This window comes from Pavona decussata, unplaced genomic scaffold (genome assembly GCF_977016875.1).
Source record: "Pavona decussata unplaced genomic scaffold, jaPavDecu1.1 SCAFFOLD_9, whole genome shotgun sequence".
Classification (NCBI taxonomy): Eukaryota; Metazoa; Cnidaria; class Anthozoa; order Scleractinia; family Agariciidae; genus Pavona; species Pavona decussata.
The window spans coordinates 1586982-1612500 of NW_028145432.1; the positions used below are offsets into that span (position 1 = coordinate 1586982).

Sequence of the window (25519 nt, forward strand, 5' to 3'; positions counted from 1 at the left end):
TATAGAAAGAAGAGTGGTGGAGGGGTTACACGAGACACATCCTGGAATTTGCCGCATGAAGGCGTTGGCGAGAAGTTATGTGTGGTGGCCGAAAATGGATGCAGATTTGGAGCAGAAAGTGCGTCAGTGCAGTCCTTGCCAGAAAAACAGGAAGTCACCGCCAGAAGCTCTTTTACATCCCTGGGAATGACCTCATAAACCCTGGGTCCGACTTCACCTAGATTATGCAGGTCCGTTCCTTGGAAAAATGTTCGTTATCGCGATAGATGCCCACTCCAAGTGGATGGAGACGTTTCCAATGAACACATCAACAACAAGTGCAACCATTGAGAAATTGAGAATCACTTTTGCAAAAACATGGTCTGCCGGAAATCGTTGTCACAGACAATGGTAGCAACTTCACAAGCGAAGAGTTTGAAGATTTTCTCAAACAAAATGGAATCCGTCACATTAGAACTGCGCCATACTACCCTGCGTCAAATGGACTGGCTAAGAGGGCCGTACAAACATTCAAGGAGGGAATGAAGAAAATAAGTGGAGGAAGTGCATGAAATTTGTCCCGTTACAGAATCACCCCTCAGACTTCAACAGGAGTGTCGCCAGCAGAATTACTTTTAGGGAGGAAACCCAGATCGAGACTAGACCTAGTCTACCCAGAAATTGGAAGGAAAGTACGTCAAAGCCAGACTTCTCAGAAACAGGCACATGACTGGCATGCTAAGGAACGGACCATGCTGGAAGGAGAAATTGTGTATGCAAGCAACTTCAGAAGAGGACCAAAATGGGTACCTGGAGTTTTGAAACAGTCAACTAGTCCAACTTCGTTTGTAGTTCAACTGGAAGATGGACGACTGTTGAGAAGACACCAAGACCATCTGATACAGCGGTCCAGTGTTCATCAAGCGTCTATTCCTAATCAAGAGGAAGTCCCAGCTGACCGTATTCCAGCATCGGTGGAAGCTGAAAAGCCAGAATTACAGGTGGAAGAAACTCTGACCAGCAGTCAAGACACCCCAGCAGCAGTGATTGAGCCTGTGCCGTCTGCTCCCCAAGGTGTCCCAGAAAAACGCTACCCTACGAGGAACAGACACGCCCCTCGATACTTGGCTGATTTTGTTACTAAGTGATTTGTTAGGTTATTAGGACTGAGACACTTAAGAACTGCAAGTTAAATTTGTTGTTGATTTATAGCCAATTTATAAGTAATATAAATTTAAGTTAATGCAAACAACCATGAAAGGGAGGTCAGAGAATTGAGATGAGCTACCCTTCTGAAACAAACTGTTTGTCACGCAATATTCCACCGTGACAAGATTCTCTTTTTCCCCTCGTGACGCGTTAGCTCTAGACCAATCACATTCATGCTTTTCCTTCATGTCAGTCAAAGACCATGCGGCCGTATCTTCACACTGTAGTTCACTTCAAGTTCTCTGACCTCCCAGAGACTGTTTGAGAAATTGTAGCTAATTGTGAATTTTTGCCGTTATTACTCGTCTGAACTTCGCTCTAGCGGAGTTTTTTAGCGTGTTTTGGTTTGTTTCTACGAACTTCCGTTCAAGTTTACGTACACAGACAAGGACAATGCCGCCACTTCATCGAAAGTCCCGCGTTCAAGAGAGGAATGTGGTCGCCGATGCCGCACTTCTGAACAGTTTTTCGGTCCAACAACTAAGAAACTTGTGCCGACAAAAGAAGATTGCTTCCACCGGCAACAGGGCCACTCTTTTGAACCGGCTAAGAGATTCTGGTCCCCAAGTCACGGCTTCAAACGCAAATCTGCGAGAACCAAATCTACCAAACAACGTGGGGGTAAATTCCCAAGACCATGTGGTCAACGCAAATGCGAACGATGCCACCTTCTCGCAAGGACAATTAAATACAATTCGCCAACTGGTGTAGGAGTCTATCGCTGCTGCCTCGAGGGAACTCGCCAACGAAGCAGCTCTGGCCGCTGTTCAGGTTTTGCAGCCAAGTTCCTCGCAAACAGCTTCAAATCCCATTCCCGCCACACCAGCCATCGAGCCTGTCACACTACAGCAAACAGCAACTCCATCGAATGTATGTCAACATGCGGCGCCATTCCAGGACATCCCTGCGCAATACGTGAAGGATATACAGTCCGGTGAGTTCTTTGAGTTATCAAAGCTCCTTCCAAAAAGTCTAGCAGAGTTCAATGAGGATGATACTCTGGTACTCACCCTTGACAATTCAGTTGTTCGAGTCTCAAAGAAAGGCAAAACATCCACCTCTATCACAGAAATTGATCAGTGGACCACCGCGTTCACGACGTATATGAGCGTTTTCACGCAGAAGTTCCCTCTGCGTTCCCAAGAGCTATTACAGTACCTTAGCTTGATTAGGTATGCTGCACGGGTACATAAGGGTCTAGGATGGGCAATTTATGATTATAAATTCCGCCAAAAAGCTGGTCAACATAAGACCCGTGTGTGGTCGGAAATTGATCAGCAGCTATGGCTTACGATATTTACGGTGGCACCATCTGTGCTAAAGGAGGAGTACCCTATTTTTTCAAATGGACCCCAAACTAGTAGTGTCTCAACTGGGGCCGAGCGCAGAGGCACTTGCCATAACTTCAACCGTAGTGGGTGGTGCAACAGGGACCCCTGTAGTTTCAAACATGTCTGTAACAAGTGTGCAGGGGCACACCCGGGACGTGACTGCCCCAAACTTCCAGGGAAACTACGAGAGCCCAGGGAACACGATCGAGACACTGCAAGGGATGGACACAAGGGAACCCTTCACTCCAACCCTTCCCGGAGAAAGTGAAGCATTCACTGGGTCCTTACCCACTCCTATTAATGTCAATAACCTAGAGAGGGTGCTTATTGACCACCCAGACCATTTATTTGTCTTGAGTTTATGTAACAGTCTTTGGTATGGTGCAGATATTGGATACAAAGGGGCCCGGGTTCCAAGTTTTTTCCCGAAACTTACCAACAGCATTAGTCGGCCACTTTCCGATGGCCGAATTCCATTTGCAGTCTTGTATATTCTAGATTGATTTTATGAGCTTATTTTCTTCTTATTGTTCGTCTATGGGGAATACACTTTGTGTATTTTTGGGGATGAAGTGCTCCATACAGGTCGCCCCTTTGCCCCATAGACTCACATGGTCAGTTTTGGTGGCAGAATGGGCCCCCCATATATCCTTGTTACCATGGTAACAATGAACTTCTTATCATGGTAACAATGAGCTAAACCTTTGTTGTTGTTGTGGTTGTCCCCAGGGGGCCTGGGAATTAGGATCCCAGAGAGAGGATTAGGACCTCTCTGTAGCCTGGGGACTTGATGGACTCATGAAAAAGAGGGAGAGGATTACCACCTCTCATGGCCTGGGGATTAGGACTCCAGAGAGAGGATTAGGACCTCTCTTTAGCCTGGTTGTTGTTGTGTGACAAATGTTATTATTGTGTGAGTCCTCTCGTTCCCAACCACCTTACATTGTACCTGTCTCATCTTGTAAGATTCCAATAATATTGGCAACTCAAGCACTTCATCCCCTACCCCCTTTCTCCCATACATTTGTTGTTGTTATCTTGTTCGATATTTTCATGGGTTGGGAGCATTAATGTGATAGTTTTCATGACTTAGTGGGGGAGTGTGGAATGTTGTGAGCTTAGTAACCGCTCCTCCAGTAGTTTTCCAGCAGAACAGTTTGGATGAAACACGTTGTCCACGGTTAGAATTAAAGGCAGTCGTGTTCTCTAACTTTGGCTGGTTTAATGGACTCAGAATATTACATTCCTCATCCACAGTCATGTTTTCACTGCTGTTTGAACTGCAGCTTAATTCGCTGTTTATGGAAGCCGTTTCATCAAGGTCACTTACATTTTCAGCAAATTCACAATATCCTGACGATGTAGCTTCTGAGTATACTGCAAAACCGTTTGCACTTTCAGAAGCATCGGAAAAATTAGTTACATGTGTTTCCACTTCCAAGTTTGGTAAGGAGCAGTCCCCATGTTCAATGGAAAGTCTTGCTTTCTTGTTGCTTTCTCCATGCTGTTCTTGGATAAACGACTTCACCCAAGCGTACTTCACAAGGGCAGTGAACATGCCCATGTGATTTTGAATTAATATCTACGGATTTTTCATTAACAGTGCAAAGACAAAGAGAAGCTCGAGATTCATTATCCGACAGTTTGGCCATCTTTTAGTGCGCCACTGACCGGGAGAACCTAGGGACTAAAAGTCTTGCGCACTCCAACTCCTTGATGCGCGCGGATAATTATCTATTCCCGCCATTTTATAACTTTGCGCGCAATCTTTGCAAGAGAAAAAGTATTTCTGCCAGCGATATTATATTTTCGTATATACTACTTAACTGAATAGTACTTTTTGCGTGTGCTGATTGGCTAGCTCGGAGGTGATTAACCAAGTACTATTCACCTCCGAGCAACTGAAGAGAAACGAGATGGCTTCCCGTTTTGCCACGGTCACTTAAGAGGAAAATATTTTGATAAAAGAGACGGCTATTAAAAAAAATACAAAAATGGCAACAATTTTTCGTTTGACGGCATTACATGGTAAGTTATTTAATCTTTCAAACCTCATATTCTACGGCAAAAAAATAAAAATACAATGCATTGTTTACGAAAACTGTCGAGCACTATAATTACAATGTAAACAATGAAACATCTAATGTTTTGCAGTATAATTTCAACAACAGGACAAATTTCATGCAACAAACGAAGAAAAGACACGTGAAAAACTAAACAAGTGCCTCCAGAAGTTTTATTTGTCTGCAAGAAAGTGAGACGGAACTTTCTATAATAAGAAATCGCTTGCCACGCTGAGTACGAGATTTGAAATTTCCCACTATTTGTAGGTATATTGTCAAAAATAAAGTAATTTTTGGTCCACCTCTTATTCAGCTTGTGTTGTATATACTAAAACAAGTATTCACCCAAGTGGAGGTGAATAGTGATGGATAATATCCATCACGTTAATTATTTGCCGTTCCGACACTCTTATATACAATGGACAAGGGTATCGATGCTGGCATTCTCCCCTTCAATGTCAAAGGTTAGTAATTATTAATGTTTAAAAAATATGAAGCCAGTTCTTGCCACGTTCTTTTAATTTGAGGGCTTGATCGTATTCGACTCCTGTCATGACTTTTTCATGTTTAATACAGTTAAGCTTATGTGTTTGGCTTTGATAGATTGGAGTCCTTCTTATCTGAGAGCGTGGATGGCAGATCAGGCTGCAGTGTTCAAAGAAGAAGAGGTTTTCAAATTCAAAGGTTTTTACTCTCTCCATTGTATTTTGTGGTTTAATTTGTGTTTCGCTTCGATTTGTTTGTGTGGTCAAAGTCCGGGGGTCAAAATGTAGTTTTCCGTGGCGACATGTCACAATTGCGATGCGGTGAGTTAAGGCTTCAGTTTAAAAATACCTGACAAAAGATTCTACCTACAGGGCCTTTCACATTCCCAAGATGTATTAGCGAGCTGTACCCTCTGTTAAAATGTAATTTTGGTTGACCTTTATATATAAAGTATAATTTTTTTGTACTGAAGGAGCCGAAATCTCCAGAAGGACCCTTGAAATGGTTGACAGAAACGTCTTAAAGGACATTGACAGCGGGAAATAATTCAGGCTTTTAAACAACTTACTCAAATACAAGGTAAGTGAAAATTTACACTTCCAATAGACTGTTAAAGCATTATACCATCCTCCTTCTATTAAGCCCTACTCGCTCCCCTTTTCCAGGCACATATGAATATGCCCTCTCATCCTGACAGTAACTTAATGAAATTATGCTTTTCATCTGTTGACTTTATACTTAAAATACAGGCCACTGATTGTCAATATTAATCAACCAGTAGTTTCCTTCAAGCTTGCATAAAAAAAAAAATTGGTATACACAGTACAGTCAACTCTCTCATAGCGAGCACTCCTCATAAGCGACCACCTCCCGTAACCGACCACTTCGTAAACAACCGTTTTGTCTCTCAGTTAAATACTGTTCCAAGAGCTCTCTCGTAAGCGACCACCACTCAAGTTTCTAAAGGGACCGCGACCACTTTTTTGGCCAGAAATTTGACATTTTCTTTTGTTTTCTGTTTCCGGTAAGCGACCACCCAACATAATGATGTATTATCGTTAGTAAACCACCACTCAGAAGTGACAAAAGTTCAATTTTTAATGATAGTACCCCGGACTGCTGACAGATAATAACAGTTTACCGACAGAGAAGATGGCTATAATTAGGTAGGTAGGTAAACTGGAATTGTTACAGTGATCTGTTCCAAAATGATATACAGTACAAAGTTTCATCAGAAGAAAAAATAGATTGCCCAGACGTTATTCAATGTGAAAAATGCCAGTGCTTTCAATCTTTTCCTTAAGCCATGGAATAGAAATGTCATTGTCTCTGTAGAAAATGTAACTGCAGGGAATTTCCAGTCCATAGCCTGCTCCTCGATTTACACGTTTTCCTGTTATAATGGCCTTTCAATTGTTGGTCCTTCATTTCAAAAATTTGCTAACATACTGAGACATTTGTAATGGTCTGTGGCCGACAATCTCATCTTCTTTTGACACGGTGTTGGGATGTTCGGCTGCAGTAAAATTTTTCGATAGCGGCCTCACTACTGCAACCGCATTTCCATCTTTTTCATTTAGTGGCTCACGTTTCAGTCTACGTTGCTCACCAATCTCGGGAACCCATGTTGTTTCTTCCTTGTAGACATGATAACCTCGTATGAATGAATGGACCGTGATGCTTGAAAAATTCTTTCCCTCCATGTCGGCTTGAAACGGAGCGAATTGATGCTGAATGATAAGCAAATGACGAAGATTTCCAGTTCTGTTACTGCATGTGTTACTCGTTGGTTGCGTGGTGGGTGTTCAATTTGATTGCTGTCTGCACTTTGTATTCTTAACACGTGAGCTAAAGATAAAATACTCGCGGGAATTTCTCACATTTGTACATGCACGTGTGCTCAACAGAGGCATTTTGGAAGTCTTAAAGATTTGTCTGAAGTGTGCGAAACCTGTGTGTAACAAGTCTAAAGAATGTTCGTCCCCTGCTGACGAGGACAGCCCAGGCTGGAAAGCCGGTGTATCGGTGGCTTATTGCCTTTCTTGTTCTGACGTGGCGACCACGAAGGTGACCAAGCAAGCAAGAATTCCAGTTAAGGACATCAAACCAGTTACAAAGAAATCCACAGAGAAGAAGCCACCAATGCCCCCAGAAGCTAGTGATGGTCAAAGAAAATGTCTTTCCCTGAAAGAAAAAGTAGACGTCATCCGGAAATCTAACGAGGGTAACAGGACGAGAAAATTAGGCAAAATGTTTGATCGCGGGGAAACACAGATCGTCAAAACCCTGAAGCAGAAAGCTAAGATTCTCGAATCGTGGAACTCTAATGAAGGCGCACAATCTCAAAAGAGATTGAATGTTGAAAAGTATGGCGAAATCAATGGTTTGTTGTGGAAATGGTACACCAGACCAAGGGAGTCAAATATCCCTGTTGATGGCCCCATGCTGATCGAAGAAGCGCGAATCATAGCTGAGAGAATTGGAGATGACACATTTAAAGGAACAAGTGGTTGGTTAGACAAGTGGAAAAAGAGACATAACATCGGCCAAATGAACATTGCTGTGGAAGGGGGAGATGTAAGCCAAGAGACGATAAACAGCTGGAATGAAAGAGTGAAAGAGCCAACTAGGGGCTACTCACCGAAGGATATATGGAATGAGGATGAAACTGGCTCTTTCTGGAAGGCGATGCCTCAGAAGTCGCTCTCTCAAAAGGGGAAACGCTGTAGGGGCGGCAAGAATGCGAAGCAGCGAATAACTGCTGCGTTCTTTGTCAATGCAGCGGGCGACAAAGAGACCCTTATTGTGATAGGAAGTAGCAGATTACCGCGCTGCTTTGCACGTTTGGCAAATCCATCGTATCCCTGCGGTGCCCAGTACTTCAGCTACAAGAAGGCGTGGATGAGAACCGAGATAATGGTTACTATCCTTACCAGGTTGAACAACCGTCTGAAAAGAGAGGACAGGCATATTATCCTCTTCTTAGACAATACACCATGCCATCCACCCTCGCTGACGGACATGTTCTCCAACATTAAAGTGGCCTTTCTACCGAAGAACACCACCTCGCGCACGCAGCCCCAGGATGCAGGTATAATCAAGGTGTGGAAGATCTACTACAAAAGGAAGTTGCTGCGGCATATCGTTAGTCAAGTTGACGAAGAACATTCTGCCAGCGAGATAGTAAAGTCTGTGAACCTCCTAATGGCCGTGCGATGGATGGTAAATGCGTGGAACGAAGTCAAGAGCGAGGTGATCAGTAAGTGTTTCAGACATGTTGGAATGGATTTGGATGAAGATGACGATGACCCATTTGCCGGTGAGGAGTTACTAGACCTTGAAGCCCTGGTGCAGAAGATGTCTAAGAAAGGTATTGACGCTGCTCCCTACGCTGTCTTCGACGATGATGCAGATGCCTATCACTCCTTAGATCCCGCCGACCCTAACTGGAAGGAGACCCTACGAGATGAGGTTATCGCTACTCACTCAAACAGTATCAAGACAGAAATAGCAACTGGTTCCGACAGTGATGATAGCAGTGACGATGCTCCTTTACCAATACCAGCGGTGCAAGGAGTAAAAGGAGCACTCGATCTAGTGCGTCAGATCGCTGAGTTTGCAGATTATCGGGGTTGTGAGGAGTTGTCCACTGCAGTCACGAAAGTGTCTGATATTCTGGTTGACATGAGGCTTAAGTCACAGAGGCAATCGAGCATTCTAGACTTCGTGGATAAGGGGTCGAATGCGACCGAGTAATGTAAATACAGTATCAAGATTTCAAATACTATGCACCCCATGTTTGACGTTGTTTTCCTATGTTTTGTTCGGTTTAAATTTCAGGTGATTTTAATTAACATGAGACACATTGACAAGTACTGTACACTCCACTCTACTTTTCCCGAAACTTGTATGTAAAAAAAATCAAATAAATTAGTGTCTATTTGCCTAATTTTAGCTGATAAGGTAATCTGCTTATGTAATTAATCAATCAATCCAGTATTAGACTTATTTTGTTGATCTTTCCCGTAAGCGACCACTTTGTTGTGCACCAAGGTTGGTCGCTTACGAGAGAGTTGACTGTACTTTGACTTGGAGGGAAAGAGGAAATACAGTACTCAATAAATAAGTACTGAATATAATCTTCCAGAGCTTTCTTTTTAGCCAAGTTGTGATGTACCTGGGCAGCAATTACTATTAGACTTGACTAAGTTAACAAGAGTTATAGTTTCTTGAATGCTGCTAGAGAAAAGCCAAACCAAACAACAACCAATCAGTAAATGGAAAAGAAAAATAACACAAACAAACCAGAGCAGTTGGAGCGAAGCAAAAAAAATTTGTACCGTTCTAAGTAAGTAAAACAATAACACAAGCTAACAAGCAAAAAATAAATAACTTGTCCATGTAAACAGCATTTCAAATTGATCATATTATATTCTAGCCTTTTGCAATATGGCCTGGAAACCACAAAATCTACTTCAAACAGAATCCGGCTGATACCTTAAAATTAGAGCTTACTGAAAAGCTGGCAGAAACATGCTCGGTGGAAGATATTGCTTTTGGAAGAGGTTAGTCAAGGCTGTGTTCTGAGAACAATTAACGGTGTCAAAGGTTCCCAAACCCCCAGTAAATTTTTATGGTCACCCAAAAAAAGTTAGTCAACTGTGGCACCCGGGCATTGCTAGAGCACAGCCCTTTAGTGAAATACCATTTCCAAACAAAATGAAAAACAAGTGTTGAAATATAAATAAGCGAAACTATTTTTGGCAATATAATCAAACAGAAAAAGTACCAGCATTTTCTAAGAAAAGAGGAAAAGTAGTTTTGATACATAAAAACAACAACTTGGTTAGAGACAAGTACATGGTGTATGGATGATGGTTCAGACTGATGCTCTTACAAAACTTCTCAATATTCACAGTACCTGAAAATGCTCTGTCCTTGTAGGTGAAAATTTTATTTATTTATAAGTTCTTGTGCTGCTTAAAGATCCTTGAGTTTTTACACAATATGTTTGCAGACATTACAACTTCACGCCAATTTAAGAGCGGCGGTCAGGAAAAATCGAGCAAAATCTGAATTTTCTGGCGAAACTTAGCAGAGTCAATTTCTTTCATCTTTTGTCCATAATAAGGTTTTACTAAAGTAAGAATCATGGTGTGGCTTAAATTGGCCAGAAACATTTGCGTTTTGAGAAAATCAGGAAAATCGATCGAAGCCTTGTGAACTGAAAAATGATTGAATTTAAAACCGGAAAATCGCCACTTTTCATTGTCTCCCCGTTTGTTTTAGAAGAAGCGTACGAAAATCGGGATTTCTTATATCGAAAGACAATCTCTTTCTGATATGATAACCGATGAATTTGTGTTTGTTATGATATCTGGCAAACTTAAACAATTTAAAACCAGCGGCATATTTTTACAGCTGGTTTACTCTGTAATGTAGTGTCAAAGGTCAAGCACACATTTCAGTATGTGGTATAACTCGAAATATTCTCACACTTTGGCTTTCAGTAACAATTGCCTTGATGTACTTCATACCTAAATATCAGGCTGGGTTCTCCATTGAGATTTTCACAAAAGGTCGTTAAAGTTGGCTAATTTCGACCACGACATCGTTTGGCGACCAAATGACTGCCAGTGAAAACAAACCGACGCGACGGGCAAACTGCTAATTACAGCTTCAGGGCCTTCAATAATGCTCCTATCTTGCTTTATCAGAAAGATTTCTGTTTTCCCCTCGCTTCCTTTTAACCATTATCGACGGGAAGAGAAGAAATCGAAAAGATTCAGACATGTCTAACAATGTTGCGTGACAGCAAATATGCAAATTAGTTAGATGGTCACTGAGATATGGCAGTAGGCAGTAGGGAAGGGGTGGGGGGCGGGAAGAATTGCTTTAACAGGCCCGTAGTCAGGCTAAAACAACTGGGATGGGGAAAGCAAATTGGAAACATCAAAAAAGGGGCAGATATAGTAAGCAAAACAATAACTTTGCACTTGCATCACACTTTTTGGTACATTAAACTTCTTTTCGACCCTTTGCCGTCACTGTACGGACTACCACGTGAAATTGCCAAACTTGTTCACGTTTAAAGAATGACGTAAAAAGACGACGACAAATTTCCCTTTCTCTTTTTCCAGTGAACTTGGAATCAGGCAGTAAGAATATGTCCGCAGGAAGATTTGTCTAAAATTAAAAAAAAAAAGGTGGGAGCTGGAATTATCGCGATGAAGTTTAAAAGAACGCGAATTCTCTTTGTGTTTTCGAATTCGCTACCATCACCGTCATGTTATCTTTAACTCCCTACTAAAAGACACAAATCGGTCATGAGGATTTTGGTTCTTATTTCCGATTCACAAGGAAGGACTGCCTTTGCTGCTGTTGTATAAAAGCCAAATGTTAGCGGAGGAAACTGTCAGGTAATAAACAATTTATTAAGGGTTGTGAAAAGGCACTTGCAGCGTCAGAATTCAAGATTGATTGTTGTACATTATTACTGTTTTTTAATTATTTATTTTTTGACACATTGTTTTTTACGCTTCTTAAAATTCTGGGGGGGGGGGGTCGGGGCTCGAGTCCCCCCCTGTCCCTCCCCTTGTTACGGACGCGTTTAACAGTATGGCTTTATATACCAGCTGCTTATCTGGAATAACGAACTCTTTGTGACAACTTTTGCGCAAATGACTAGTACCCGTAGTTCTTTATTGAATTTTCTTTTTCGTAGCGACCAGCAACAAAAACCGTCAATGCGAAAGATACACCGGAGGAACAGACTTAAAAAGATACACTCACTGATTTAAGTGTAGAGCGAAATTTTACTTCTTCCTAAGATAGAGGGGAAAGGGGGGTGAGGGTGGCTTAATTAAATACATAACCTTATTTCTTTTTAATTTCAGCCTCTTCATTTCACTTAGACCGTCATAAGCTGCTTCCCATGTTCTAAAGATTAAAGGAAGGTGCATGCAGACCTAAAAATCCTAGCATTAGGGCGTGGCGAAGACACAAACTTCACACTTTTAAGAGCTGGGACCAGGCTTCTTTTCCTTCAATTGAAAAGTTTTCAATACTTTCCTTTAATAGGGATAATAAGTCTTTAGCATGGGCGTTACACAAGCCTGAAAAGCTGTAACTATGATGTCTTACTTTCCTCAAGAGAAGGACCTTTTTACGAGGTAGTGAACAAAAAGTTGTCCACCACAGTCAGTAGCACTAGGACTAGGGTTCCAAGCACAGAAAATAAAAATAATAAATAAATAAATAAATAAATAACACTGAAAACTTCACGTTTAGTCTAATTAACGGCTTTCTCCGCATCTGATGAACTGAAAATACATCTGAATACTAATATTTTGTGCTGGAAAAGACCGAATGTGCAAAAAAGTAAAGTGTTACATCAGACGTTTTTACAGTTTATTATACATAAAAGGTAATGGAAATTATGTAAACGCATACCTGAACCAACTGGAATAAACAGTCCTAGTTTCTTCCATAGCAAATAACACGAATTTTTTTCAAGTCCTCGTTCTAATTTTGCGGCTTTTTGCGCCTGGCTGTCATGGCTTGATACCGGCGGAGAAGTTTGACACTTATTTGAACTGACCTCGACGCCAGCCAATGCCCAGAGACGAACGGTGTCGAAGACAAATCGTCAATTCCGAAAGGTGAAGGAGATGAACATTCATGGTGAAGGAGATAAACATTCTTGTCAGAATAAGTTCAATTTCGGTTTCTACATCGGCTATTGACAAGGAAGCCTTGTGACCGGCGATGTTCCTTTTGCACTAGTTTACTTCAGTTGATCTGCTCCTGTCTCTGGGGTCGTAAGAGCAAGGACCTCCGACCAAGGAGCTAAAAGACCACCTCCATGCTTCCATGACAGCACAAGAATATCAGACCAAATTTAAAGTGACAAATTTTCCAGTTTCCTTAATTGAATTTATCTTACATTTACTTTACTAATTCAATTTACTTTGGTAAACACCAATGCGTGATATTATTAATATTCACTGATTATTGGTGATTTCGGAATTTGTAAAACGCAACCCTAACTATTTAGCGAATTAAAAACAGAATAGGAAAGTTTGACCGGTCTCCAATTTTTATTTCAGCGAGCATTTTACCATAGTCATAGGGGAGAACTTCAACCCCACAGATTTCCCTTTGATGCGGTTTCAATGGCAATCTGACACCTGAGCGAACTCAAGAAATGGACATCGAGACGCTTACTGCTCCTTACTAGATATGGTTTTATAAGCAAAAATCTCACAACGCAAACGAGAAAAATCGGTTCCCAGACCGGACTTTACCTTATTGTAATTAAAGATTAAAAGAAATTTGTTTTCATTACGCTTTTTTGGTATATGTAAAATTAGTCTGTTTATTGTCACGGTAACCCAACAACGGTTGTTTATTTAGCCGTTGTCGGAATTTTAAACGAATTATGGTGACTTCAAAACGGTCGTGTAAAGTGCTTAATTCAAAACCCACGCTGATTTTAATACATTGTCAAGAACAACGTTACATTACTTAAAAGGCAAAGTTTAAGAAAAATCGGCGTTATACCACATAGCGAAAACTATCTTTAAAATTTATCCGTTTTTGCGGGATTTTTCCTGTTTAGAAAAGGGACATTTTCCTAAGCTCTGTTTGCTTTTATTAGTAATGGTTAAGTCTAGTTCAAACTTTGCTATAAACGTGCGGTGCTTCCGCTGTCAATACCGAGTATAAAAATACCATGGATCTTCTTTCCTTCCAGATGAAGAGTCAGTACAGAATATTAATTTCACACTGCCGTGCGGGTACTTTCGGGATCCTCGCGGGTCAAATTTGTTTATCTCAGTTTTCTAGAACGTTAAGCGCTCCTAGAGAAAACTGAAGGCGGCAAATTTGTTCTCTACTTAAAGGCTTTTTGTAGCCAGAAAATGAGCGAAATTGATTTCTCGAGTTCTGCCACCAAATGCTTGATATTTTCTGACCGCCGCTCTTAAGTATGTACCCCAAATTTTTGGGTTGTTAAGTATTCATATATTCAAGCTATTGTTCTCTCTTCTGTCGAACAATTTCCGACAATAAGGCTTGTTTCTGAAGATCGCAAACTCTCTGAAGTAGGTGAGATATTTTATCTTTCCCTGGGGAAGCTAGAGAAATGAATCACCATGATCACGTTGACTCGCGACGCGCCGCTTCAGGATCGAGATTTTTGAAAACAACTTCCCGTCCTACAAACTAACGAACAATCAATAAACAAATTCCGTTTACTAAACGGATACATGGATTTGCCGATTTGTTTACAGCGTTCTATAAACGATTCTCGCTTTTCAGGTAAAAATTACTTAGAGAATCACTGTATATAAAATGTAAATAAGGTCAAAAAGAGCGCTTGGTACATCGGCCAAAGAGCTAATGTTTATATTGTTTGTCAATGCGTCATTAAGTATAATCAGAATGCGACTTCCACGCTGAGTTTCCCTGTTTTCTTTTTTTAATTCCTTTTTCGGTTTGATATTTTGGAATCTCTTTGCTAGGAGAGAGCATTTTAGAAACATAAACTTAATTATTGTTCCCATATATTGCAATGGACGCAAGAGAAAAATCAGAGGATCTCTGATGGCTACGACTTTGAGGTATCTTTTTTGTTATTGTGTCAGACTTTGTTAGAAGGAAGCAGGAGAAACGATGATGCAGTGAAAGGAGCAAGGCAGCGGAGTATAATGCCCCTTCAATTTTCCCAGCCTGAATTTATTTTTGCAATTTTTGAGTCTGTATTTGCAAGGCAAGTTTGTGTGTTTAGCATATCACTTAAGAAAACTATAGTTCAATCATTATCCATCAACACAATCATTCATGCATTTCACGCAATATGTGACAGATAAAGTTTTAACAAATGTCAAAGTGACTGAAATCAGTAGCAAAATCTTAGTCAACCATCCAGTGAAAACTGATTTTACTATTTGTTGGGAGTTGAGGTGGGGGTTTAATTAAACCTCGGGAGGGGGCTAATTTGACATTTTTATTCCTGGGAAGACTTATTAGAAGGTGCAGGAGGGCTAAATAGAGGTAATACTGTAAATACAGTAATGAAAGTACCATGTAGAAATTTATGCGTCATCCACAGAATTCTAGTAACATACTATTCAAATTATATTTCTGTGTTAAATCATAGGCTGGACATGTTCGTGCAAAAAGGGCAAAGACATCAGGCACAATTACAAGCAGTACTTCTAGCTCTCCAAGCAACAGCAGTGAAGGTAAACCAAAATTACATTTTTTTTTTTCATACAACCTGAGTGTACGCAGTCACTTAATGCATGCACCATCTTTTACACTTTACATGTACCTCTGAGTGTTCCGGTGACTAGGCGTTAAATGATTGGTTTCCCCCGAATCAAAAATTTACTTTTGTTGTTTCATTATAGTGCATGAGCTCCCGAAATAATAGGCCTATTGGTACCACTCAGCGGGGCAAAGCCTTATGCCTACCATGATTTAGGTTAGCATCCCTAGTTTACATTTTACATGCACCATTAGTTGAAGACTTGTATTAATAATTTGTCAGAGTAGTTACTGGGACCTATTAGCAAGTAAGAGGCTCCTTTTTGGACCACCTTTGCTGCGATACTGTAGCTAAAACACCACAGGTTCACACATGAGCTTAACATATAGCATCAAGACGAAAATGTTTAGCAGCAAGACATTGATTATTATGTTACTGTTGACCAACTGCTAATACTCTTGGGAAAAAGCGTGGACTAATTGCTGGGATTAGTGACATTGAATCAAATTCCCTCAGGTCAGCCAGTACAAGTTCCAATCATTAAAACTGTCGTGGACAACTATATTTCCCCCTTTTAGAGCAGAACCATTAGAACTGACCTGCTTTAGTTCGCATGGAAAATGGTAATGCTGATTTCCTGTGTTCATTCTAAGTTTAGATTTTGCCTTTGTTGACAGGGGGAGATACAGAAGCTGTTGATCATGACTCATCAGAGGAAAACGATATGCCAGTGGAGCATGATCTTAATAAGATGTCAAGTAAAACATCTGCAAAAATAGTTTTATTGGTAGCTTTCAAGGCTAACTGCTATGACAATTTGTCTGTGAAAAGAAGCCTCGTTCCCCTTGCTAAGCATCTTTCCGTTAAAACAAGGGGATTAGGCAAATATGATACGGCGATCCCAATTTCCAAGGAACTAATTAAACAAGGATGTGTCACCCCAAAAGAAAATGACCAGCAGCTCAACTACAACAGCATTAATAGAAATGAAATAGTATCTAAGGACATTACTTTCTTGTATACTTATGTAAATAAGGGAAACCCTAAGGAGGATTCAGTTGGTGGCAGTGCTTCAGATGGTAGTAAATGTAAAAAAGGCATCGCTGCTCTTGAAAGAACTTTGGCAAGTTCATCTGTACTCACATAAAGCTCTTCACATAGCAATACTTCAGATGATAGTGATCATGAGAGTGAAAATAATCCTTTTGAGTATTAACTCTCAGCTCTTGCAATGCATGTTTGTGTCAGGAGAACTTGGTACTTTTACTCGGTGTTGTGAGTTCTTGTGTTGCATGCATGACTGAGAATTGTTCACGTTTGTTGGGTTTGGCCTTATATAAGTACTTTTTAATAGGAGTTTTTTAGTGAACAGTTCACAAATTTACATCTCTTTATTTTAATCTACCAGGTTTGCTTTTCAACATTTACTATTTATCAGATTCACTTGAATGATGTAGTCACTGTTTTCATGCTTAGTGTTATTTAAGAAGTATTCATCTCATAAAAGCCAACAGAGTCTATATATACGATTGTTATGGTTACTAAAAATACTAGTTATCCAGATAATAGTTTATTTTAACATCTTGTTAATGTTAACAGTATCAAGTTAACAGTATGTTGGTGTCCTGTGCCAGTGGTTTCCCACTGGTTTGTATTGTTTCCCAAAGTTGGGATATGCTAACCCAACCTTTTTTATTGACAGAAGTTTGAAAATAACATCATCTCCCAATATTTTTCCAACCATTCACCACCATTTTCCAAAGCTGGTAAATTGGTATATTTTGATTGTCAATTAAAATGTTTAATTCGCCCCACAAATACGGTATTATTATATAGTTAAATATTGTACATACGGTTAATTATTACTTGTAACTCATGATAAGCATGTGACTTTCGTTTTCAAGATCATTTAGTCTCTAATTTCGTTCACTACACATTATTGTACAACTTGTTCTAGTTTATTTCTTCTCTTCGAGAGTATTTTGTCTTCATAATGACAACTACCAGTCCACCTAATCTTCATTCTCGAGATCGCGTTGATTACGCTGCACTTCATGACGGCCGTTTGGATCCGAGTGCAGCGCTGGACGCAGAACAGGACGTGTTCCACGACAGCTTCTCAGATTTACCTCGTGATAGTACTTCTTCTCCAACGCCTCCGTTGCGTTTGACCGCCGCTTGACAGGCTTTAGCAGACCAGCTGGCCGCAGCGAAGGCGGAACGACAATCGCTGACGGTCGAGGCCGAGCTGCGAGCCATGCAAGAGGAATTGGCCTCAATTCAAGCTGAAAATAAACGCCTGCAGGCGAAAGCAAAGGCGCCATGGTCGTCGCAAGCAAAAGGGGGCGTTCCTTCGGTGGACCAAGTTCGCTCTATTCCCGATGTCTCCGCTCGTGTTGCTAAAGAGCTGGACAAGCTGGGGATTGACTCCGCCGCCTCTGATGAGAGCAGTTCCGCCGAGGATGATGATCTCGAGCATCGTAAAACCAAGAAAAGATCGGAAGGTAAGAAGTCCGGGAAACTTTCCAAAGTGACAAGTCGCATAGTACAGCCGCAGTTACGGCCGCAGAGCGACCTTTCCTTACCTGAATTTGTTGCCGGTTACTCCTCCATTTTATCTTTGCCTTTACTACCATCACAGGAAAAGCAGGCTCGAATGGAACATTTAACTACGCTCATGTATCTGGCCGCTCAATTCCCGTGGCTGATCGTTCGTGATTTTCATGCCGCCGTCTTATTTGAGATCGAACGAGGCCGGGCCCACTGGGGCGACTCCTTCCATCATTTGGAAAACTGTTTCTTGCACCGTTCCTACGCTGGGAAGGCTGGCTCGTCTGGCTCCGGAGACAAATCTTCTTTGGCTCGTGGCAATTTTTCTTGTAAAGAGTGGCAAACGGGCAAGTGTTTCCACAAGAATGATCACTATGGGCTCATTCGTAACGAGCAAAAATGGGTGAAGCACATCTGCGGTAAATGCTTCCGAACCGATCAAACTATCTCTCGCCATCCAGAATCATCTTCTACTTGTCCTTTACAGCCTGCAGATTCGTCTTCCCCAAAACCTTCTGAGGAATGACTACCCGATTTTGATGAATACAGCTTTGACATTTTAACTGACTTTTTGCTATCTTCACCTTCCTCGCTTCCTGACCCGGAGGGGGAAGTCTTCTCTTGGTCTCACGACAATTTTCCCATGGATGTTATGGGCGCGCATGAGAATGTCTCCTTGCGATCTTCATCGATATCGCCATCGCTGGTTCCTGACAATCTTCCTCTCCGGGTGGACTGGGGTGCGCAGGAACAATCTTCAGATGACTTGTTCATGGTTGATTATACTTCATATTGTTTGCACTTGCATGAATGTGTTCGTGCTTCAGGTCTCCCGAATTTTCGCTCTACTCGGCGAGCTGTTGTTTCTCGTTTACACATCACTAAATGGCGGGAGTATCTCCAGCATTATTTTGATAACATTGTTTGCGATTTCCTAGAATTTGGATGGTCTATTGATTACCAGAATTCCACCTTCCCTGTCACAGATTCGCACACACATCTGGGAACGTTACAGTATCCAAATGCGGTGGACGCTTACCTTTCAACTGAGATCTTACGGGGTGCTGTGATTGGTCCTTTTGCCTCGAACCCGATTTCAAGTGACATTGCTACTTCCCCACTGAACTCTGTCCCAAAAGCTGATTCGTCGGAGCGGCGTACTATTTTGGATCTGAGTTGGCCGCCAGGTACTTCTGTTAACGATGGGATTTCGTCACACTCCTATCTGGGACAGGACTTTGACTTGTATTACCCAACTGTTGATCTCATTGCCTCTAAAGTGAACAGGTATGGACGCCGTTGTCTTTTATTTAAGCGTGATCTCAAACGTGCCTACCGTCAATTTCCCGTGGACCCTGGGGACTACAACCTGCTGGGATATTGTTGGCATGGCAACTTTTATTTTGACACTGTTTTACCTATGGGTCTTCGGATGGCGGCCATGGCTTGTCAACGCATTACGCGCTCGGTTTGTTTTATTTGTGAACAATCAGGTTATGACGTGGTAAGCTATTTGGATGACTTTATTGGTGTGTCCCTCCCATCTGAGGCTCCAGCTGCTTATCAGTTTTCAGGCTTTCTGTTATCGGAATTAGGTCTTGAGGAGTCGTGTAGTAAAGCCGTCCCACCTTCAACTCGCGTCACCTGTTTAGGTGTGCTGTTTGATACAGAACTCATGACAATGTCAGTCACGCCTGATCGTCTGCTCGAATTGGAGACTCTCTTGCACAGCTGGTCAGTCAAAAGATCCGCTTCTAAGAAACAACTGCAGTCTTTAATTGGCAAATTGGCCTTCGTTTGTAAATGTTTGCGGCAAAGTCGATTGTTTTTCTCACGGATGTTGGTCTTACTGCGCACTGTCAGACAAAATCATCATCATGTCAAGCTTTCTGCCGAATTTCGAAAGGATGTTTTGTGGTGGCTACGATTCTTACGCATTTATAATGGTGTCTCTGTAATTCCGAGTAATGTCTGGACTGAACCTGATGCCATCTTCTCTACCGATGCCTGTCTTACTGGCTGTGGTGGCTTGTCGAGTACTCATTATTTTCATCCTGTTTTCCCGCCTGGCATACTTCAGCAATCTCTGGCCATTCACAATTTGGAACTGTTAGCCATTCTTGTGGCAGTACGCTTGTGGGGCCGCCACTGGCCTGGCCTTCGCATCCTAGTGCGTTGTGATAATTTTGCCGTGGTTCAGGCGCTCAATTCGGGGAAAGCACGGGATTCTTTCCTGGCCGCTGCTCTGCGAGAACTCTGGTTCGTTGCTGCTCGTCACGAGTTTGAACTGCAAGCCGCCCATTTAAGTTGTTCTGAGAACCGTGCCGCGGATTTGTTATCTCGCTGGCATTTAGACAACAGCTATGCTTCCCAGTTTTGTGCTATGCCTTTGTTTAGTGCTCTAGAGGAGGTTATTGTACCTGCCGAGTACTTTTGTTTCACTGATTCTGTGTAATTGTCCTCATAGGTCAGGAGTTGGCCCTACTACGTGCTAAGTTGCAGCGCACTCGCTGTGCCGCATATGGTGAGGGCACTCATCGGAATCATCTGACTCAATGGAGAACATTTTTGTCATTCTGTATTTATTTTAAGTTGGACTATTTACCAGTTAGCATAGACACTATCTGTCTTTATTGTCAGTTTTTAAGTAGATCTTTGACACCTTAATCTGTTCAGAATTACATAAGTGGGGTAAAGTTTTTATATCTCATCGCAGGTTTACCCTTCCCTCACACCCAGTCATTTGAAATAAAAGTTACTTTACGGGGTATTGCGCGTCTGGTACAACATTGTCCAATCCGCGCACCACCGGTTACTCCATTCATTTTGCGGGAGGTGGCGGCTGTTAGTGATTTTTCGTCTACTGACGATATAGTTTTTCTTACCGCCTTTCTGTTTGCCTTTTTTCTGTTTGCTCGTATTTCCAATCTTGTGCCTTTATCGAGTAAGGCCTTTGATCCTAATCATTTGTTATGTCGAAAGGATATCTCGCCTACTTCGTACGGTCTCTTAGTTACTTTCCATTGGACCAAAACTATTCAGTTTGGCCAACGGAAGCTTACCATCCCTTTGGTCAGGATCCCGGGGTCCCCCTTATGTCCGGTTCACATGTATCATATCATGTGTTCTCTCATACCTGCTCCTCCCAGCTCCCCTACCTTCGTCTTGCCATCTTCCACGGGTACTCTTATTCCCCTTACTAAGGCTAAGTTTGTGTTGGGTTTTCGTCAACGTTTAGCACGGGCAGGGGTCCCCAAGGCTAGCTCCTTTCACGGTCACTCCTTTCGCAGGGGTGGGGCATCTTGGGCCTTTCATACAGGGGTCCCTGGTGAACTTATTCAGATTTTTGGGGATTGGTCTTCAGAGGCTTACAAATCTTATTTGGAGTTGTCCCACTCCTCTAAATTACTTGTGGCCTCTCGTATGACCTCGGCTCTCTAGTCTTGATAGTTTATCATTATTTTCTTTTCTTTGCTCCTTTTGGGGTTTGGTGGGCGGAGAGGTTTATTTTGAAGTAGTATAGGATTGTTTTCACTTGTTTATTTTATTTTCTTGTACCTATTTCTTCAAATAAACCTCTCTCTGTGCCAAACGGAGCTCTTTCTGTCCTTTGTTTTGTTGTTTTGGGGTCTTTATTCCCTTATCCCCCTTCCTCGGATTGTCGTCGGCGAATTGGTATATTTTGATTGTCAATTAAAATGTTTAATTCGCCCCACAAATACGGTATTATTATATAGTTAAATATCATACATACGGTTAATTATTACTTGTAACTCGTGATAAGCATGTGACTTTCGTTTTCAAGATTATTTAATCTCTAATTTCGTTCACTACACATTATTGTACAACTTGTTCTAGTTTATTTCTTCCCTTCCCTCCCACCCTTTGGTGGGCGGAGAGGTTTATTTTGAAGTAGTATAGGATTGTTTTCACTTGTTTATTTTATTTTCTTGTACCTATTTCTTCAAATAAACCTCTCTCTGTGCCAAACGGAACTCTTTGTGTCCTTTGTTTTGTTGTTTTGGGGTCTTTATTCCCTTATCCCCCTTCCTCGGATTGTCGTCGGCGAATTAACACTAATACCAGACCTGCAGGAAAGTCCAAATTAATATCCCACTAGTTTTTCAAAGCATTTCAGTATTTCCCAATGTTGGAAAAATTATCTTATTTACCAACGTTGGTTAAACAAACTAATTTCCCAATGTTTTTCCATTGAATACGAAAATAACCCAATGTTCTGCCAATGAGTAAGAACATATTCTAATGATGGAAAATTTATTAACATTACCAAGGTTGGGAAAATAAAACTAATGTTTCACTGTTTTTCCAATAAGTATTATTGTTTTCCAATATTGGGAAATTTATGAGAAAAATACCAATGAAAACCAAGGTTGGGAACATAAAACTAATACTCCAATGTTTTTGAAATAAGTATCATTGTTTTCCAATGTTGGGAAATTTATAAAAAAAATACCAATATTGGTATATATATATCATTTCTCCAATGTTGGTATTCCAATTAATCTACCAGTGAAATTCCAATATAAAACCACAGATACTCCAATATTATTCCAAAATGGGTATTTTAATTTTTTTCCTGTGATGGTCACTGCTTTCACCATGCATGAAAGCAACGAAACAACCCTACATCATACACAGTGTAATCTACCTTGCCTTTTTTCAACAGAAAGGGTGACACCCAAAACACATTTATAATTTATATCCCCCCTATATTATTCTTTCCACAATAGGTCACAAAAAAACCGGATATCTCCATGAGTGTGTTCTGTTCATGGATCACCATGGTTTGTCCAAACAGGGACAGATGGCTGGCTAGACCTTGGGTTTCTGCAAAACTCCAAGAACGATACAAAACAAAAAACAACTTACATCAAAAGAACATATGAACACTGTAGCCATATTTTTTAAATTCAGGAAGTAACAGTGTACAAGTATATAGCCAAGTTAATCATTTGTCTCACAAATGAATCACCCAGAGTGGATTTTGTCTAATAGTGCAGCTGCTTAGCCCAAAAAATATTAAAATCGTTCGTTTTGTGATACAAGCATGAAACTTTGCAAAAAGATAGCTCCTAGGCTGCTTATTAAATTCTGATATAGGGCCAACGTGAAAAGTCACATTGTGGGGAGATAGGCGGCGCCACGTTTGTCATTACATGAAAACGAGGCTGAAAGTAAAAACTGTGCAAAACTCCATATTTTTTACTAGCAATGCAGAGGTTTTGATTGTAAACAATTCAAAGACCACATTTGAAGTATATTTAAAGTGCACTCGTTGTTTTTGAAAGCTTTTTAGACCGTTATAATGTTATTCTAGTGGTGATGTAATTAAAGTACTTGTTACCTCATTTATTTAAAAAAAAAACCATGCGTTATACTTGCAAATGTTGTTTTGTTGGGTAAGGGTAAGCCCTCGAAACCACTAAGAAGAAAAAAAAAAAGAGTTATTCACTAATTCACCCAGTCTTCTTCCCTCCCCTCCTTATTTCAAATAAAAAAGAGCACTAGCAGGGAAGAGCAGGGAAAACTGTGCGCCAGAGAAGAGAAAGAGAATGCACGTTACCAGTATACACAGCTCTGAAAATTCACGGTGAAACGAGAAAGAGGAGCCTTGTAGAAGTCATGCACAAGCTTGGTTTATGCATTTCCTATGATCGGGTGATGGATATTTCCACGGACTTAGCTAATTCTGTCACGGAACAGTTTGAAAAGGAAGGTGTTGTCTGCCCTTCAAAACTACGAAAAGATGTGTCCACTACAGCAGCCATCGGCAATATTGATCATAACCCGAGTTCTACAACGGCAAGCTACTCCTTTCATGGCACAACCATATCGCTAGTTCAGCATCCTACGGCCACCATAAAAGGAACTGAACGTGGAATAAATGTGATAGATGGAACTGTTCAAGAACTGAAGGCTATAAGCGAGCTACCTATTGCATTTTGCAATGTTCCTCCTGCAGTTCTGCTAGTTAATGATCCCATCATTCCAGAGCCTCCCAGTTGTTATATAGGCCTAGAACACGGAACGATGACTCCAGTAGATGTGCCAGAAGAAGAAGTGTTCCAATGGCTTCGAAATGCAAAACAGTTAGCATCAAAAGCAACTCTTGAGAAAGGTGACTTCATATCCTGGGCAGCATTCCATGCATGTCGTCAACCTACAACAGCGTTCCTGCAGTGATATCGCTTCTTCCTACTTTCAACGAGAATGCACATTCCATCCCTATGATTCTACACGCTATGAATATGATTAAAGCTGCAGTAAATCATTTCAACCCAGGCCAAACACCTGTTATTGCACTGGATCAACCACTTTTTGCACTCGGAAAACTCATCCAGTGGAACTGGCCTTCAACTGATGGAGAGAAGAAGTTCATTCCGATGCTTGGTGGATTACACATCGAGATGGCGGCATTTAAGCTCCTTGGAGATTGGCTTGATGGAAGTGGTTGGACCAGCGCCCTTGTAGCAGCTGAAGTTGCAACTGGAGGAGTTGCTGTTTCTTTCATCAAAGCCACTCACGTCACAAGAACTAGACGGGTGCACCAGGTTACTGCCACTTGTTTGTTCATCCTGCCGAGTAAGGCATATAGTGATTACCTTGAAACCCTCGAGAATGGTGAAGAACCACTCCAGTTTACAGACTGGGTCAATAAAATGTCCAAAGAGCGCCTGCAGTTTCTGTATTGGAATCGAGTCCTCCTCTTAGAGTTATGTGTCTTGCAGTTAATCAGAGCTATCAGAGAAGGTAACTTTTCACTGTACAAGAAGTCACTTGTCTCGCTGGTTCCGTGGATGTTCTCACTAGACCACATCAACTTCACCAGGTGGATGAGTGTACATATATGTGATATGAATTTACTATCTTCAACTCACCCTGACATCCACCAGGAGTTCACAAATGGATCGTTCGTTGTACATAAGACTGAGAAGGTTTTCTCTTCAATTGCTTTAGACCATGTGCACGAGCAAGTGAATGCGCAGGTTAAAGGGGAAGGCGGAGCCGTCGGACTGACGGAAAATCCAGCAGCATTAAGAAGGTGGATGATTGCTGGGCCCGAAGTCGCAAGGATCATCCAGGAATTCGAGGAAACATATTCCAAAAAAGTCAGTGAAGAAAAGCGCCACCATTATGAGCAAATTCCGGGCGTTTAGGCTGCCTTTAAGAAGGACATGTTGTCACTCGTGTCAGCAATTGAGGACATGGGTAATCCCATTGAGGAGGACAGTACAGACCTTCTTGTCCTAGACTCAAAAGAAATCATGGATGATACAGTAGTTAAAGCTGTGAGAGAGGTGTTGTCTATTGGTCAGGATCAGTACAAAGCCTTTGTCAAAGAAAGATTCCAGGAAAGAACAAAGCCAATAACCGAAGCAATAAAGAAGAACAAGTTACCCCTGTTTAAACAACAGCAACAACAACAACAACAACAGAGGAACCTGACGAAGGATAAGCAGAAAGTTGCAGCCCTTAAGAACGACTGTGCTTTATTTTCCCGTGTGTACATAGCCTGCCAAAGACGCGATGGTAATCTCGAAGAATTTCTCAAGCACGAGAATCAGCCTTTTCCTCCAACTCTATCACAAGCAGGAAAAATAGGGGAA

General features: G+C 41.4%; 2 protein-coding genes, 1 long non-coding RNA gene and 2 pseudogenes across 4 annotated transcripts in view; all 5 read left to right on the forward strand.

Annotated features, from left to right (window-relative positions):
* LOC146488478 (uncharacterized) overlaps window positions 1-25519 on the forward strand; it is a 247934-nt pseudogene that overhangs the window by 56446 nt on the left and 165969 nt on the right. The window lies entirely within an intron of this gene.
* On the forward strand, window positions 1582-3499 carry LOC146488485 (uncharacterized; annotated as a pseudogene).
* On the forward strand, window positions 4977-9509 carry LOC146488486 (uncharacterized). Its single transcript, XR_014866030.1, has 4 exons — window positions 4977-5046; window positions 5186-5266; window positions 5541-5647; window positions 9312-9509. It is a non-coding gene; the product is annotated as an uncharacterized LOC146488486 (long non-coding RNA).
* On the forward strand, window positions 14631-17073 carry LOC146488487 (uncharacterized). The gene is made up of 3 exons (XM_085116387.1): window positions 14631-14691; window positions 15231-15315; window positions 16019-17073. Exon 3 carries the CDS (start codon window positions 16066-16068, stop codon window positions 16486-16488), a length of 423 nt encoding a protein of 140 aa, XP_084972513.1. The 5' UTR covers window positions 14631-14691; window positions 15231-15315; window positions 16019-16065; the 3' UTR covers window positions 16489-17073.
* Window positions 18530-20572, forward strand: LOC146488488 (uncharacterized). Its single transcript, XM_085116382.1, has one exon. It carries the CDS (start codon window positions 18535-18537, stop codon window positions 20344-20346), a length of 1812 nt encoding a protein of 603 aa, XP_084972508.1. The 5' UTR covers window positions 18530-18534; the 3' UTR covers window positions 20347-20572.

What these genes read in the sequence shown, in the direction of transcription:
- LOC146488487 (XM_085116387.1), top strand. Translation starts at nt 16,066, where the DNA reads ATGCCAGTGGAGCATGATCTTAATAAGATGTCAAGTAAAACATCTGCA.
- LOC146488488 (XM_085116382.1), top strand. Translation starts at nt 18,535, where the DNA reads ATGGATGTTATGGGCGCGCATGAGAATGTCTCCTTGCGATCTTCATCG.